The sequence below is a fragment of the Lissotriton vulgaris genome, chromosome 10, assembly GCF_964263255.1.
Source record: "Lissotriton vulgaris chromosome 10, aLisVul1.2, whole genome shotgun sequence".
In the NCBI taxonomy this organism is placed as follows: Eukaryota; Metazoa; Chordata; class Amphibia; order Caudata; family Salamandridae; genus Lissotriton; species Lissotriton vulgaris.
The window spans coordinates 703,492,090-703,508,418 of NC_141698.1; the positions used below are offsets into that span (position 1 = coordinate 703,492,090).

General features: G+C 48.2%; 1 protein-coding gene across 1 annotated transcript in view; it reads left to right on the top strand.

The window, feature by feature from the left end:
- The window catches only part of CUL2 (cullin 2), a 570,015-nt gene that overhangs the window by 56,734 nt on the left and 496,952 nt on the right, over positions 1–16,329 (top strand). The window contains exon 3 of the mRNA XM_086941531.1: positions 9,086–9,188. Within this exon, the coding sequence (XP_086797657.1) occupies positions 9,086–9,188 (103 nt within the window). The remainder of the gene's footprint in view (positions 1–9,085; positions 9,189–16,329) is intronic.

Here is a 16,329-nt window from a genome sequence, read left to right on the forward strand (position 1 = left end):
GAAACGCACATGGTGGGGGGCGGGCTGCGATTAACAAGACGAGGACAAATATGCTCTCCTCGCCCATTCTGGTTTCATTCGAGGATTGAGGGGGTAGCTAGGCTTGTCAAGTGGATCCCATTTACTGTAACTAGAAAATGGGAGGGTCTCAGAAGGTGCTATGCCTGGGAGATGGGTATTTGGGTAGACATTAAATTACAGTTGTGCCCGTCCTTCCCAAACCCTTCTGCTGCAGAGAAGAGTGCTACAGGATATAAGCTGGAAATTATTGAAAAAGCCTGACTGTTTACACATCATAGGAGTTGATTTCTATGCTGTAATGGCCAAGCTAATGCAGGGAAAGAGTGACGAGGATACACATCTCACACAATTTGTGGGGGGGCAGGTATTCGTTGATATCTGGAGAAGAGTGCACGCAGATGAGATATAACTCCAGTACTTCCCAGGAGCACACAATACATATTCTATATTGGACTACATCTGTATCCTGGGGATGAAATTGCAACAGATAATAAACATACGATTCTGGGTGAGCGGTATCATTGACCATTTATCGCTAACATGCACAAAACAGAATGAGGGAGGGAGAGGCGCTGGCATGTGGAGACTTAGGGGCAGATTTATGTTAACTGGCGCATCCCGAGGGATGCACCAGTTAACATGCGCCACAGCTACGCCACCCATGGTGCGCCGCATTTATAATGCGGCACACCATGGTGCAAAAACGGCACAGATGCGTGACGCATCTGTGCCGGAAATGTGGCGCATTGCTGGAGTTGTGTCGCAAGCGCGACGCAGCTCCAGCAAGGCTCGGGGGTGCCCCATCTACACAATGCTGCATCAAGACCTACGCCTGCTTCAAGCAGGCGCAAGGTTTTGACGCACCATTGCCCAGAAAGTGACTGAGTGAAATCTCATAGATTTCACTCAGCCACTTTCAGGAGGCGTTCCTACGCTGGAACGCCCCCCCCTGCGCAGGAACGCCTCCTTATGGCGCAGGGCTTTACAACGTGACGCATCTCCTAGATGCGTCACGTTGTAAATAGGGCGCATTGTTTGCGCCGCAGTTGCGTCAAATAATGTGACGCAATTGCGGCGCAAGGGCATCATAAATCTGCCCCTTAGTGCCTGAGTTCTCCTAGATGCAACGATGATGGAGACACTAAGGTAAGCTATTAAGCTATAATTAGAGGAAAAGAAAGGGTTCGTGGAGAGGGCTGAGCCACTTCTGAAGGTATAGAAGACAGAAGTTAAGGGGTAGGCAACAGCACAGACCTATTTATGAAAAGAAATAAATGGGAAAAGGTGGGAATTATGGAACAAGAGCTGAAACACTTTGAGGAGAACCGCCCCTCAGCATAAGCCCACACACACTGGGGCAAATTGAAAGCATAACAGAGGAACATAAGACAATAGAAAATAATGTATCAAAAGTCTGATATCTACCTCCTGCAATAGGATCCAGGAGTTAGGCAGCAAATCTGGTTAGTTACTATCCTGGCAAAGCAGAAAAGTGCATGAAATGGGTAGTGGCAGTCAAGAACAGCATGGGGCAGGAGGTCCGAGAGGATGAAGAGATAGCCCACCCTATGCTGATTTTTATGCTGACTTATATCATTACGGGGAAAAAAGGCGGGAAGTTATCCCTTAGCCCCATTGCAATACACAGTTGTGCCAATACTAAGTCAGTGCATTAACTGAACAGGATAGGTCCATAAAGCAGGAAGAAGTAGAGGAGGCTATTAGTTAATTGGGAGTGGGAAAAACCTTGGTTCAGAATGGTGTACTTGGAGACCCATATCAATGTTTCTCTTCCGACCCCACACCTGTTGGACATGTTCAATGAAGCAAAGGTGGTGGAAGACTTACACATTACCTTTTGAAAATTCATGATGGTGATGATAAGCGAAGATGGCTGGCCAAGGCATTATTGTTTTTACTGGCAGCCCATCTCCTTATGGACACTAAATTACTCATTAATATCCTGGCAATCAGACTAATAACAGTTTTCTGAAGCTGGTACACCCTGATCAAACAGAATTTTTCCAAGGTTGATCCAGCAGAATGAATATCCGAAGCGTGCAGACTTGATAGATGAATGGATGGTGAAGCTGGAAGGAGGGAATCCCAAAGCAGTACTATTTCTCTACACTGGAAATGCTTTTAACTAGATTGAAAGGAATTACCTTGTCGGGATCTTGTGCCTGCATTCTGGAGTGTTTTGTGGAATGCAGGCACTGGAAGAACGTGAAGAGTGCAGCAGATGCCCTGCCGCCTCCGGTGTGGTCAACCGTAATAAAGCTTACCTCTTCAGATATGATTCTTCCTTTTCATACCTCTTCCGGGTAGTGGAGAGATTGGTGAACAACCTTTATAACGAAACTTTTACAACGCACTACCATTACCACGCGGTCATTACAACGCAAACCATTACAACGCATTGCGCTGGGGGGCGCTTTAGGATAGGGAAAAAGTTTAATTTACTATCCAACACCTTCCCTAGTGTCCACGGGGACTGGTGTTGGAATAGTAAATTAAACTTTTCACTATCCAACACCCCAAAGCGCTATGGGTTGTAATGGATTGCGATGTAAAAACCGCATTGTAAAGGCAGGTGTTGTAATAGCCTGCGTTATAACGTCATACATACACAACATCTGGCCTGGTAACTCGGACGAGGGGCACAAAACAATGATGCCCATGATCCACGTCCTTTTTGCCCTGGTAGCAGAATGTATTGCTTGCTGGATATGAGATCACTGTGATATTTATGGTTTCAAGCTGCAGTCCATGAGGGAGGACTGAAAATCAGTTAATCTGATGATACCCTTGTATACATGACTCGGCCAAAATCCACCTAATCAATTTCGATTAAGGCATTTGATGAGTTACAAATAGTATCACAAACCAACTGGCAAAAGTCAATACTGTTTAGGATATTGGAAATGGGGCAATGAAAAGCTGATCACAGACCCAGCCAAACTAAGGTTAGGAAACATGGATTCAGATACTTTGGTATTGAACTTTCCCTTACTACAGAATCCTTTAGGGACCAGAATTTGAGGCTGACCCAAAAGCGATTCAGGAGGCGCTATGTTGGTGGGCATTACCGTTGTAACTCCTGGGGAAAGTGCAGTTCAAAATGATTTTGTTACCATGCTTACTCTTTCTAATGCAGATTAACCCATTCTAACGTGCTGACCTGTTCTTTAAGGAACTGGAGGGCAAACAGACAATTGTTGTGGCATGGGGTGACCCGCAAATAACACTATCAACTATATATGAAAAACAACTTGTTTGGGAAAAATAGCACTCTACAAGGTCCAATATTACTCCTGGGCCTCTCAGTTGGCAGGGGCCAAGAACTGAGGTTGTCAGGACTTGGAGGATCCGTTGGTAGCAATTGACAGACCGCAAATGCCTGCCCAACTAGAACACTAATGAAAGTATGGAAAATTACAACAGCGACCTGAGAATGGGATAACATCAGGACACGAAAGACTCCACAATGGAGGGGAGTTTAATGAAAAAAGTTTGATTCCTGAAGGTATTTAAACATTGGGTACTACAGGTCTCTCAGGGCTGGGTGACATAATTGGTACTGGAGGGATAAAAAGTTTAAAACAACTGCTGAAAGAAAATGAGCTCCCAACCTCACAGCAATACGAATACCTACATTTGACACCAGTGGCATAGCATGGAGAGGGGCAGAGGGAAAGTTGTTGCCCCTGGCGTTAAATCGAAGTTTTTAAAGAAAAGTGGAAAGACACTTGCCTTGTCCCGTGCACTGTCAACTCACGCAACCCCGCGGGTGGACACATGCCCTCCAAACATTGGAGGAAGACTGAACAGAAACTATAGAGGAATTCCCTCTGGAGCAACATCTGCTTGACAAAGAATTAACAAAGGGGGCCTTTATGTGGATCCAACTAAAACTAATGCACAGGGCACACTACCATAGGAGTTGACTGTACAAAATGTACCTGTAACCCTTACACTCCTGCCTTCAATGCAGAATAGTGGAAGGCACCCTTATGCATCGGGCTGTAATGGTGCACCGAGGTTAGGCAGTACTGGCAATTCATTGTAAAGGGGAGATGAGTGAAACCCTGGAGGAAGCCCTTCCAACTAGAGCCTAAAGCTAATATTTTGGATTCAGGGGATATCCACTCTAAAACTGTTTCTGCAGACTAGATTGCGTAGTAGTAAAAGGATACTTTGGTGAGCTTGAGCAACCCTGACTTTGAAAGAGGGGCATAGAGGCATGGATATATGCAGGGAAGCAGAAAGAAAAATCTATGCGGGACGAGATGTCCTCAGAAATTCCCAAAAATATGGAGATCATGGAGACTATGTATATTTATTTATTTATTTCTGGGGGCTAAGGCACTCACGCCCTTGTCTCCTATAACTATCTGTCCTGAAGGGACCCTCATATCCATAATGGGGTTGAAACATCGTCTGCATCCATTAAGGATAGTCCAGAGAGCACTAGAAAAGACCCTGATCCTCTATCTGAAAACATTGAATCAGAATCTAATAAGACATCCTTTGTATTCCAATAACCTGTCCCCTAACTCAATATAGTCACTTTGTGTTTTAACATAAATTGGTTATGGTCACTTCACTGGGGTCACAAATGCCACCTGTTTCTATTCTTCATATGCATTACGAAGATGTGTGTTTTTGTTTTTATAAGGATTTTGCATTTATAAATAAATAGATTACTCATTCCGGGTGAAGTGAGTGTTAATTGTATAACTTCTTGGGCTACTACAAATGTATGAGGTAAACACTTTAAATGCTGAATTAAAGTAGACATTAGATTCTATTATTCTCCTTGTTAAAATCATGAGAGAGTCCTTGCAAAAAAATCAAGATACTTGCAACAGTGATGAACATTTACTTTAAAATGATTTCCTTGTGAACAATTGTTTTAGCTAAATAGATATTACCCAGTTCACATGGACATATGGGTTGCTCTTGTGTTTTTGAAATAGTGTGCTAATTTATAGTCCTGTTTTGTAATTTAATTGTGTGCCTCAATGGGTAAAGCAGAGATTGGTGGACCTCAGGGTGAGGCAGCTTTGGTAATTCGGTGATCACTAGACTCCTCCTCTCCTAAATCATCCATACTATTGAAGCAGCTGGTTCATCAGACAAATGAAGTCAGTCACTTCTCTAAGAAATAGTGAAGCTAGACAGTAGAACCCTATAGGCCACTCACCTGACCCGCTATCCCTATGCCATATGTATATATTCTGGACCTACCCAGAAATCTGTGTGCGCACTGTAAAACACTCACTGTCACAATGTAATTCCAACACAGGAATATCACTGTTTAAACAAAAGCAAAGGTGGACCACCAAGAGACCTAGACAAAGAAAAAAAACCTTTAAATCAGTGTCCATGAATATATTCTTCCAAGTTCTTCTTTTATTTTGGTACAAGTTTAAAACACGATCAGGGCGAACAAAAAACAACCGACACGTTTCGTCCTTACAAAAGGACTTCTTCAGGGCAAAATAAACCTGTACACTTATTAGGTCGGTGAATGATCCCAGGGGTGAGAAAAGCAGAGGATGTGGTATACTTCCGTTAGCTTGTCTATTTTGTAGAATAGGCAAAGAGTTCTTCACATATGTTGAGCGAAGGAAATGGTCCAGATAATCAAGAAATTGGTGCCACTAATGATATGAAATTGGTTGAAAGCTTCGATTTATTTTGCTTTGCGTTTAGAAAGAGCGTTATCTACAAAGACAGGCAAATATTTGTATAGTCACTCCATGGTGAAATAGTCCATGGTCCAAAGTGAGTAAGGGGGAGCCAAAGTAGTTGGCAAAAAGTGCCACGATCGACCAGGATCAATCGGTATGCGAGTTCCTTATGTCTGCTCATCAGGAGTTTCATCTAAGGTTATGGTCACAACATATTAGAGAGTCTGATATGAAAGTTTAAGGATAGGACATTTTTGTCCCACCTTAATCATCAGTGGAGACAAAAAGAAAACTCTGACATTAAACTGGCATATAACACAACCATTTGCATGGCCAGTTGCTGTTTGGCAGTGCTTAAAGTTTGTCTCTATTGGCAATAACTTTCCGGTGGCTGTCTGTTTTAGAATTGTACACTCAATTGATGGTGGTCATGGAAGTATAGAAAACGCAATTCCAAGATGGCTACTGCCCCTCTTGACTTACCCATTGCTGGCTAAATTTAAAATCATCGTCAAAGTTGATAGCTGTGAGTAGAGAGTGAAGTATGAGAGCTGAAGAGTGGACAGAGCGGACAGAGCGAACCCACCAGTACTCATTGTCTGAAGGGAGGAGGGAGTGAGGAATATCGAGGGAGTGTATGGAGGAGGGGAACGGAGAATGATTAAGAAATTGGGATACATATGAGTGGCCAATCAAAAATATTTCCCTATGGCCAGCAGTGGAAGTATGCACGTAACCAATCATAAATAAGAGAAACGTAAGAGTTCCAGGGGCAAGCACAAGACTAATGAAGAAAGCCATCAGATCAGAAGCATGGAATTGTAATAGACACGAACGCAATGCTATCATGTGCAAGGTGCAGACCCAAAGCACACTATTTGTTATGGTATTGGCTACAGTGCTGTCTGTATCCGACAAATACAGATAAAAAGATAGTCCTTAAACAGCTGTGATGTTCTAAAAAAAATGATTGACATTTTTAGCACGTTGTAATTTTTTACCAACAGTTTGTTGCATGCCCTCACCTTTTCATTTTGACTTTTAAAGTACAGTTAGTAAAGTTAGGTTTTCTTCATGTCCAATGTTCATTAATTTTATAATGGTTTTGATGTCAGGACTGTGCCATTTGCTAATATAACTGTGACGTCAGGATTACTTCAAAGAATGTATGACATCAGAGAGAAAAGGCAAGGGTCCTATTCTTTCTTAGGTGGAAATATCTATTTTATTAGGTCTCGCCTATCCCATTCGCAAGGAATGGATAGTCGAGAATTATAGGAGGCAAAAAAGTTCTCAAACCATCGTGCGGATTTCAAACAGTTCACGTGAACACAAGCACACGCATTTCCCCACATCAAAGCAATCAGCCTCCCTCCGTCAGGCTTCCCCAGCGTGCGCAGTGCGCACTTGCCTCAATTCTCCCCCCACCCCCCCCACCCCCCCTCCTTAATTGCTTTCACTTTCACGGCCACTCCAAAGGGATCCTTTCCCGGCCGCTTTTTTTTTCTTTCGGCAATGTTCTTGTTTTTTTTAAATCCCTTATCTGCTTTAGAAATATTAGCATATTTAATATAGGGCCCGTTCTTATGAGCCGCCCGCACTTAAACCACTTGGGATAACGTGCATTTGTCAATTAATCTTGTTAGCACTCTAATTATTTATCACTCGACAGAACGTTGGTTTTACTCAAATGTGCATTATCGCTTAAACTCATCTACATTTTCCCAAGGGAACCGTGTGCTATCAAAATACAATTATGCTCCTCTTTTTTTGGTAGAATGGTCACCTCACTGTATGTCATCATAGACCATGCATTTCAAGTCCTGGCCTTGCTACTCTTTTTATATTTTGCAGTTTTATATAGCGCGAACTCGAGCCGAAGTTATCAGAGCGCTTTACATAAGTACCAGTTGCATTATAGCCTGATACATTCAAGGCAAGAGGAAATTAAGTGATTTGCCCAGAATCACAGTATGTTTGAGCGTCTCTGCTGAGACTCGAACCTGCTTCCGCTGCTTCAGAGTCGGCTCTTGCCGTTAGGCCACATCCTCTCCTGACAAACTATTTTGACCAGGGGTGTTCAATGTGGTATGTGAGGACTGATTCCACACCACATTCCAGGATGACCGCAGATTATGCTAAAGACTTCCATTTAGGGTATTTATATTAAATTGAGACTTCAAAGAAAAGCTGAAGGGAGAAAGTAGTGATAAAATCAGTTTGAGCGGATGTTTTCATCTTTCACATTGGCGCTTTTACAGCATTACTCGTGCTTCATGCTCTTGTGAAACAGTATTTCTTGAGATTATTTATCACTCGACAGAACGTTGGTTTTACTCAAATGTGCATTATCGCTTAAAAGCATCTACATTTTCCCAAGGGAACCGTCCTCACTCTTATCTATCGCCCTATCTATCTATCTATCTATCTATCTATCTATCTATCTATCTATCTATCTATCGCCCTCTCTATCTATCTATCTATCAATCTATCGCCCTCACTCTATGTATCGCCCTCACTCTATCTATCGCTCTCACTCTATCTATCGCTCTCACTCTATCTATCTATCTATCTATCTATCTATCTATCTATCTATCGCCCTCCCTCTTCTATCTTGCCCTCCCTCTTCTATCTTGCCCTCCCTCTTCTATCTTGCCCTCCCTCTATCTATCGCATCACTGAGCACCACCACAGCATCACTGAGCACCACCACAGCATCACTGAGCACCACCACAGCATCACTAAGCACCACCACAGCATAACTATGCGCTACCACAACATCACTATGCGCTACCACAACATCACTGAACACCACAGCATCACTCAGCGCTACCCCAGCATCAATCTGCGCAACCATTCAACAACAACTGGTTCAAATATGTTATCTGTTTCAAGCTTTTTTACAAATTTCACAAACAGATGTTAATATTTCACTTCTGTTCTTGGATTTTTGTAACAATAAAATACACTGAACATAATCTTCACAAAAGTTATTTACAGAAGTTTAAGGTATTGCAATTATGAATTGCAATAACTTTTATTTAAGTATTATTGAAAAAAATTAAAAGCCATTGTTACTTGTAATATCAATACATCTAAGTCACATAAATAAAACACATATTGCATTACAAATGCTATAGGTGTCACATTTGTGAAAGTTATAACTATTGGCATTGTAAATGACAAAGCTATTAATTTCGCTATTTTGAAAACCAACACATACATAAAAAATGTGTTATTTACAATACCAATAGCTCAATCTTTCCTAATGCGAGACCTATTGCATTGCAAATGCTTGTTAACAAAAGAATGTCATACCTTAAAATTAAACCTTTATTAGGATGTTGCAAACCTTGACTGACAATCAGTGATATTTATGCCTTGTGTGTGGCTTATCCAGAACCACTTGGAGAGCGACTTTATTCAGAGACCAAAGTATTTTTGGAAAATCATGTCCAGCACTTGTACCAGGTAAGGCATTCATATTTGAATATGTTGTACCTATTGCAATTCGTGAAAGTCTTTTTGCAATATTGAATGTAATGTGTTGGCGCATGTACAGATTCTGGCTTAATTTTCAATAATTAACAATTTTTTCATAATCTTCGTAGTACTCCAGATGTGATATTGTTCTTTTCATCTTCTAAGTTTATGTTGTTTAGCTGTTCCATTTTTTTACAGACATGGATGCTCCTTGGTGTCAATTTAAGGACAGAGTAGGGTCGTGTAGGCCAGTTACCTCTAACCCCAGTTAGTGTTCAATTTTGAAATGCTCACTGTCCTTAACGACCTGTTCCTTACGTAACATTGGATCTGACTTGAGCCATCCTGATGATTATTGACAAAAAGCGGACAGTTGGACAGAATTGGTCTCTGACATTCAAGCTAGTTATTAACTTTCACTAGTCACACTTTTTTATTTTTTTGTCAAATCTGTTCATTAACAATTTTTCTTAGTTTTGAAAGAAACAATTCAGAAAGGACAATCACAATGCATTAGACTTTCTCACTGGCGGCACAGCAATTTGGATTATCAGGCACATGACAACAGGCTTTATAACTGACAATCAAAGGGCACAATTTTATATGTACAGTAAGGAGGGAAATTGTCTGCCTATCGCCGGCCAGGCGCACTCTGTCCGGGCCATCGCCCCAAAGTGAGTCCATAGTTGTTCACACGCTAAGTCTCTGCATCAGCTTGAGTGAGGATGGGCCCTCCCAGCGCTATGCGCGCGTACAAGACTGACATTTGTATAACAGTTGAAACCAAACTGTGAAAGGTAAATAAGGGAAAACAATTGCAGCTGCAGGTAAACACCCCAAGTGTCCACTGGTTTCCCCCCCCCCCAATAGAACAGCCCCCCGCACAAGCTCCCTTCCCCAGGATCGTACTTTTATTAAACACCGGGAGCTCACGCACCCCACTAAACAAGGATGCCACCCTCCCGGCAACACCACTCAATCCTCCACCACTCCCCGGACCCCTCATCTCGCTGCAAGGCACCAGGCATGCACTCCCATCGCTCCGCCATGGGCTCCCTCCGGAGGCCCACCGCTTCTTCCCTGCGTATAGCCATCCACTCATCCCGGGCCCACGCCTGAAGGGAGGAGGTCCACGCCTGCACACTTGGCGGTTCATTCGCCTTCCAGCGCCTCGTGATGAGACATATGGCCACCACCAACCCCAGGTCCAAGAAGCGAGAGGATGCCTTATTCTTGGGCGGTCTCTTATATTGATGCAGTATGTAATCCGGCAACTACAGGTGTATGCTACGTCCAGTGCACTTACGGAGCAACTCTCCTATTGCGCCCCAGTAGGGGGCCAGCCTGGAGCAGCTCCATACAAGGTGGTGGAGCCCCGCATCAAGTACGCCCTACCTGGGTCAGGATGCATCCACTCGGTGGAAATTCTTATATATGAGCGCAGGTATAAGATAGGCCCTGTGCACTACGTAGAGTTGTATTTGGCGGAAGCGCAGGTTTCTGTGAATATGCACTGGACCCTGGAGAACTCTGCCCCAGTCCCTGTCGGACAATGCCCTGCCCAAGTCCTGCTCCCACTTGGCCCTAAGAGAAGTCAGATCGACCCCGGTATGTATCCTCAATGACCCTGCAAACCAACGCACCTGGTGCCTGCCCCTCCCCATGACTTGCAGGTATTGTATGGTTAAATGTGTCACAGGCTCCGAGGTCATGTATCCCCACTTGGCCGTCCTTCTTGGGATTAAAGACCGGTGCAGTAGGAACCCCCCAGGAGGGAGACCATCTTCCTCTACCAGCGTCTCATACGGTACCAGCGCACCCTTGCGGAAGAGGTCTCCCAGAGTCTGTATGCCTGCCTCTTTCCAGTGATCCAACATGGGACGCGTGAGGAGTCCGACACCCCCCAGGAAAGCCTTCAGTGGCACCGCAGGCGCGTATGTGTGTACCCTCCGGGTGATGTAAAGGGCGCTACGAAAACACCTATAGGCTACCGCCAACAGCAGCGGAGAAGGTCTTGCTTGCGCTACCAACGGATGAAACAGCTGAGTGATCCACTCTAGTGAATACTGCGGCTCCACCGTGGCAGTGTCCTCTCTACCCCTATCCGCCAGCCACCTAGCGATCGACTGGAGCTGCGCCGCCAGATAATAATGCTCGGAACAGGGAGCAGCTAGCCCGCCGCTATCTGTTTGCAGGAACAATTTCGCGAGCGCGAACCTGTGTCTGGCCATTCCCCACAGGACGTACCGCAGCATCGTGTTGAGTGCTGCAAAGAAGGAAGGCGGCACAAAGAGAGGCAGATTGACAAAATAGTACAGAAGTCTAGGGAGCATAACCATTTTGGCCAGGGCCACCCTGCCCGTCGTGGTCAGTGGAAGAGTGGTCCAAAAACGTACCTGTGACCGGAGCGCTGCCACCGCCCTAACCAGAGTGCCGTCACACAGCTCAGTCGCCTGCCTATAAACCTGTACCCTGAGGTACCAGAAGGTGTCAGCTTTCCCTTGTACCCGCGTGTTACCAAGGCTCTACCCTGGATCCTCCGTTGCCGCGTTGAAGGCATATAGGCACGACTTACCCGCATTCACCTTAAACCCTGAGACAACTGCAAACTGTTACAGCACCTGGGCCAGTCTCCCCGGTATGTGCTCCACATCTATAACGAACACCAGCAGGTCTTCTGCATAAAGCGAGACCTGGTGTCGCATCTCCCAGTGGGATCCCCTCTCCTAATGTCTGCCACAGCATTTCCGCCAACGGTTACGCAAATAACAGCGGGGACAGGGGGCAACCCTGGCGGGTGCCTCGACCAATAGCCGCTGACTCAGAAATATATGGACCCAGCCGCACTCAAACTTGAGGGTTTGTGTAGAGGAGCTGCACCGCCTGTAGGAAGCCCTCGCCCAGGTCATAACGCGAGAGTACTACCGCTAGGTACCTTCACTCCAGGCAGTCGAAGTCCTTCTCTAGGTCAATTATCAGGCACCCTGCCCTGGGCCAGTCCCTTGCTGGTCCCTCCGCCACCCTGAAGAACCTCCTGAGGTTTAGGGAGGTATACCTTGCCGGCACAAACCCATTCTGGTCAGGGTGTACTAGGTGGGGGACCACCACCGCAAGCCGCTCAGCCAGGATTTTCGCGAATACTTTATAGTCCGCATTCAACATTACTAGCGGCCTATACGAACCCAATGCGGTAGGGTCTCTATCCGGCTTAGGTAAGGATACTAGAAACGCTTCCCGCATGGACACTGGGAGCGAGCCCTCGTCCATGGCAGTGTTAAACAGCCGAAGGAGCAGGGGCGCCAGAGTGTCCTTGTTCGCCTTGTAATATTCCACGGGCAGGCCATCCGGCCCAGGGGTTTTTCCAGTCGCCATGTCCCCAACTGCGTCTCCCACTTCTTCCAGAGTGAGCGGAGCGTTGAGCTCGCCCCTATGGTCCTCCGTCGCCGCAGACAATTTGAGTGTGTCCAGGAACGCGTCCAGCGCGTGCCGTGGGCCTACGCCTCGAGACTGATAGAGCTGCTTATAGTGGTCCGTCAAGGCGCGGTGGATTTCCCTCTGCGTATACACCAGTACACCCTCTGCGTTGCGCAGGGCGCCTATAGGTGCTTGACTGCTTTCGCTCTGCACCAACCAGGCCAACAACCTACCGGCCCTATCTGCCTTAGCATGCGTCCTAGCCGTGTGTGCCGCGTAATTGTGACAGCGCAGCTGCTCCAAGAGCGACGCATGCCGAGTACACAAATCGTGGAGCTTACCTGGGTGTTCTCCCATCCTTTCGCCCTCCCTTTCATAGCGGAGGAGCTCCAACTCTAGCTTCGCAAGGGAAGCCAACCATTTCTTCCGGACGTTCCACGTGACTCCCAGGCAATGCCCGCGAATGACCACTTTGTGTGCCTCCCACTCCACCAGGGCGCTGCTTGCTGTCCTCCCATTGTCCTTGAAATAGGCCATGATAGCCGTACCCAAGGAAGACTAAACTCGGCATCTTCTAGCGCAGCAGGCTGCAGCCGCCACGTGGGGGCGACCTGCCTCCCAACTAATCTTAAACCGGAGGGGGTTGTGATCCGAGTGTGTTCTCCTTAAATATTCCATCTCAGGAAGGAGTGGGAGCAAGGACTGAGTGCCAACAATTCTATCCAGGCGGACGTGAAGGTCATGGACCGTGGAGTAGAACGAGTAGATTCTGTCTGTGGGGTGTTGCACGCGCCAGAGGTCACAAACCTTCGAATGCGCAAGCCAGTCTCTAAACGCCTGCGCAGTGGACGCTACTGTTGTGGCTCTAAGGGGAGGAAAGGACCTATCCAAGTGTGTGTCCAGTATCATGTTAAAGTCCTCCCCCCAAGCAGCCAGGGGAGTCCAGCATACGGGTGTAGGATATTTATTATTCAAACTCTCCAGGTTGGCAGGTTGCTCCGTGTTCGGGGCGTAGGGAGAGCCGAGCAGTAGTTCCTGGCCATTCAGTCACCCCCTTGCCAACATGTATCAGCCCACAGAATCCACCCGCACGTCTGTACATGTGAAAGGGACCCCTGCCCGCACCCAGATCAGGGTACCGCGTGCGTGGGCAGAGTAGGTTGTGCCAAATATCTGTCCCCTCCAACGCCTGCACAACTTCTCTATCTCAACCAGCATCATATGTGTCTCCTGGAGAAGTGCTATCCCCACCCGTGGCGCTGCAGATAGGAAAACACGGAATATCTACGAGAGGGGGTGTGCATACCACGAATATTCAAGGACACTATGTTAGTGTGTGCCATGTGTCAGGTCTGTGCGCACGTGTACCAGAGCAAGGGAGCGCCCCCCAGGGGCACCAGCAGGGACAGGAGGATCATCGCGCTGCAACAAAGGAAACATGTGAACGGTCACAAACGATACAACAAGAAGGGCGAGCCCCCAGTGAGGCTTACGTCCAAACAATAACAAGGTCCACCTCAACATAGTGAGCTTAACTCAGCGTGTTCGCTGCTTGGGGTCGTGTGCTGCCCACAATCCCAATGCGCCACACCCCTAACCCTTATCACTTGGGATCCCCTTAGGTGCCCCCAAGCATCTAATACCCTTATTATCACTGTAGCGATGTGTGCTGCCTGCAGGGGAGCCCTCTACGCGCGCCAGCCGCCAGCCGCCCAGCCTAACTGCATCCCTTACGCGCACTCGGCAACATGGGGGCAAAGCAACATTACCAGCAGTGAGGAGGCTAACAGCAAGTTTCCCCCTTCCCCTTGTCCCAGAAGCACATCACACGAGTAAGTCCGCTGTCTGCGGTGTTACCACCGGCATGGCCACATCCTCCGAGAGTACAGTCGAAGGGGATGACGGGTTACTGATGGCTGGGTCACTCCGCGTCTGTGAAGCCTGCCTGCTTACTCCATGTAGCACTCCTAGATTCACAACCGCTTCAAGGGCCTCCTGTCTCTCGAGCTGCTTTTCTTCTTGACTAGGAGCCGCTGGGCCAGTGTTCGGGCTGCGACGGGCTCCCAGTTTCCTACGCCTCCTTGACTTTTGCACCTGCCATTCACTTTCCCCTTCCACAGTCTCGGGTCGCGCTCCCTTCCATTGCCCTGTCTCCTCCAGCCAGTCCCATACATCCGATGGCGCATCGAAGAAGCGGGCCCCATCCTTGGTGATCACTCGGAGCAGAGAGGGGAACAACAAGGAGTACGGAAGGCCTGCTCCCGCAGCTGCTTCTTCACCGCCAGATAGGTGCTTCTCCGTCCCTGCACCATCGCCGTGTAGAACATCCGGGGAAGAACCTCACACGGCTGTTCCCCACAGTCAGATCGTTCAGCTTCCTTGTCTCACGCAGCACCCCATCCCGGTCGCGATAGTTGAGCAGCTTGAAAAGGAAAGGGCGAGGCCGGGCTCCGGGCCGAGGCCTCTGCACCGGCACCCTGTGCGCTCGCTCCACAACGAAGTGCGGGGACAACACCTCCGCAGGCAGATCTCTCAACCAGGACTCCGTAAATTTCTCCGGGTCTTTCCCTTCTTCACCTTCCGGAAGTCCGACCACGCGGACATTGTTGCGGCGGGCGCGACCTCCGCATCCTCCAAACGGTCCTCCAGCACGTGCACCGTTTCAAGGATGTGCTGGAGCGCCGAGGTATGTTGCTGCACCACCTGCTGCAACTCCTGAAACAACTGCTGTTGTTCCGTAACTGTGTCCACTAGTTTGCGGTGGTCTGCGCGGAGCAAGGTGAAGTCCGACGTCACCTAATCGATGCGAGTCTCAAGTGATGTCTTTGTCTGCTCCAGCGTGGTGCCAATGCGTTCCACCGCCGCCAGGACAGAATCCATTTTGGCTGCAAGGGCCGCCGTCAGGCCCAGTCCATCGCCTTGTGAGCCATGCGGGTGACCCGGCCCCTCTGCGACCTGCTGTTTCTGCAGGGTGTTATCCCTGAGCCTGCCCATCGCAAGTTGCTGCGCAGACGGCATCCACTCTCACTAGCAGCCGTCCGACCCCCCCCCCCCCGTTCCAGGCCCCCGTGGGGGAAATGTCTTTCTAGTCCAGCGTCCGCCGGCGCCGCTCAAGGGATCTCCGAACCAGTCCGAGTGACCCCCAGGCAAGGCTCCAACTTCCAACTGACCACGCTCACTCCGCTAACGCCTCAAGGGGAAATACCAACCGACACTGCGCAGTCCGGTAGGGCACACATCTCCAGTCCTTTAGGGGCCCCGCGCCAGCAGGCCCTCACCGCGAAGCCGCCACTACAGCCTCTCCACACCTCCACGGAGCACAGGGCCCAGCGGCACGATGACAAGGTCCAGCGGCTCGCACACAGATCCGTTTGCACAAGGCCGTCCCCGGGCGCTGCGCCCGATGCGGGCTGGAGGCAGCCCCTTCAGAAGCTGCGCCTGCGGCCACGGGGATGAGTCCGCCGCCGGCAACAAGCGGCGCCCAGCGCCCGGTCTCAGCAGCCACGGCCCAGGGGCAATAGGTGCAGCTGCTTAGCCGGCCCCTAGCAACACCCAGCACAGCTATCTGCCACAATGACGCTGTCCAGGCTAGGGGTAATCACTGATCGGTTGGGCAGCTGCAGTCTTTCAGTCTCTGTCCCTGCCAGCAGGCGCCAGTTCCTCGCGCGGCCTAGCAGCAGACCGCCGGGCGCCACTATCCACAGTGATGGCGCTC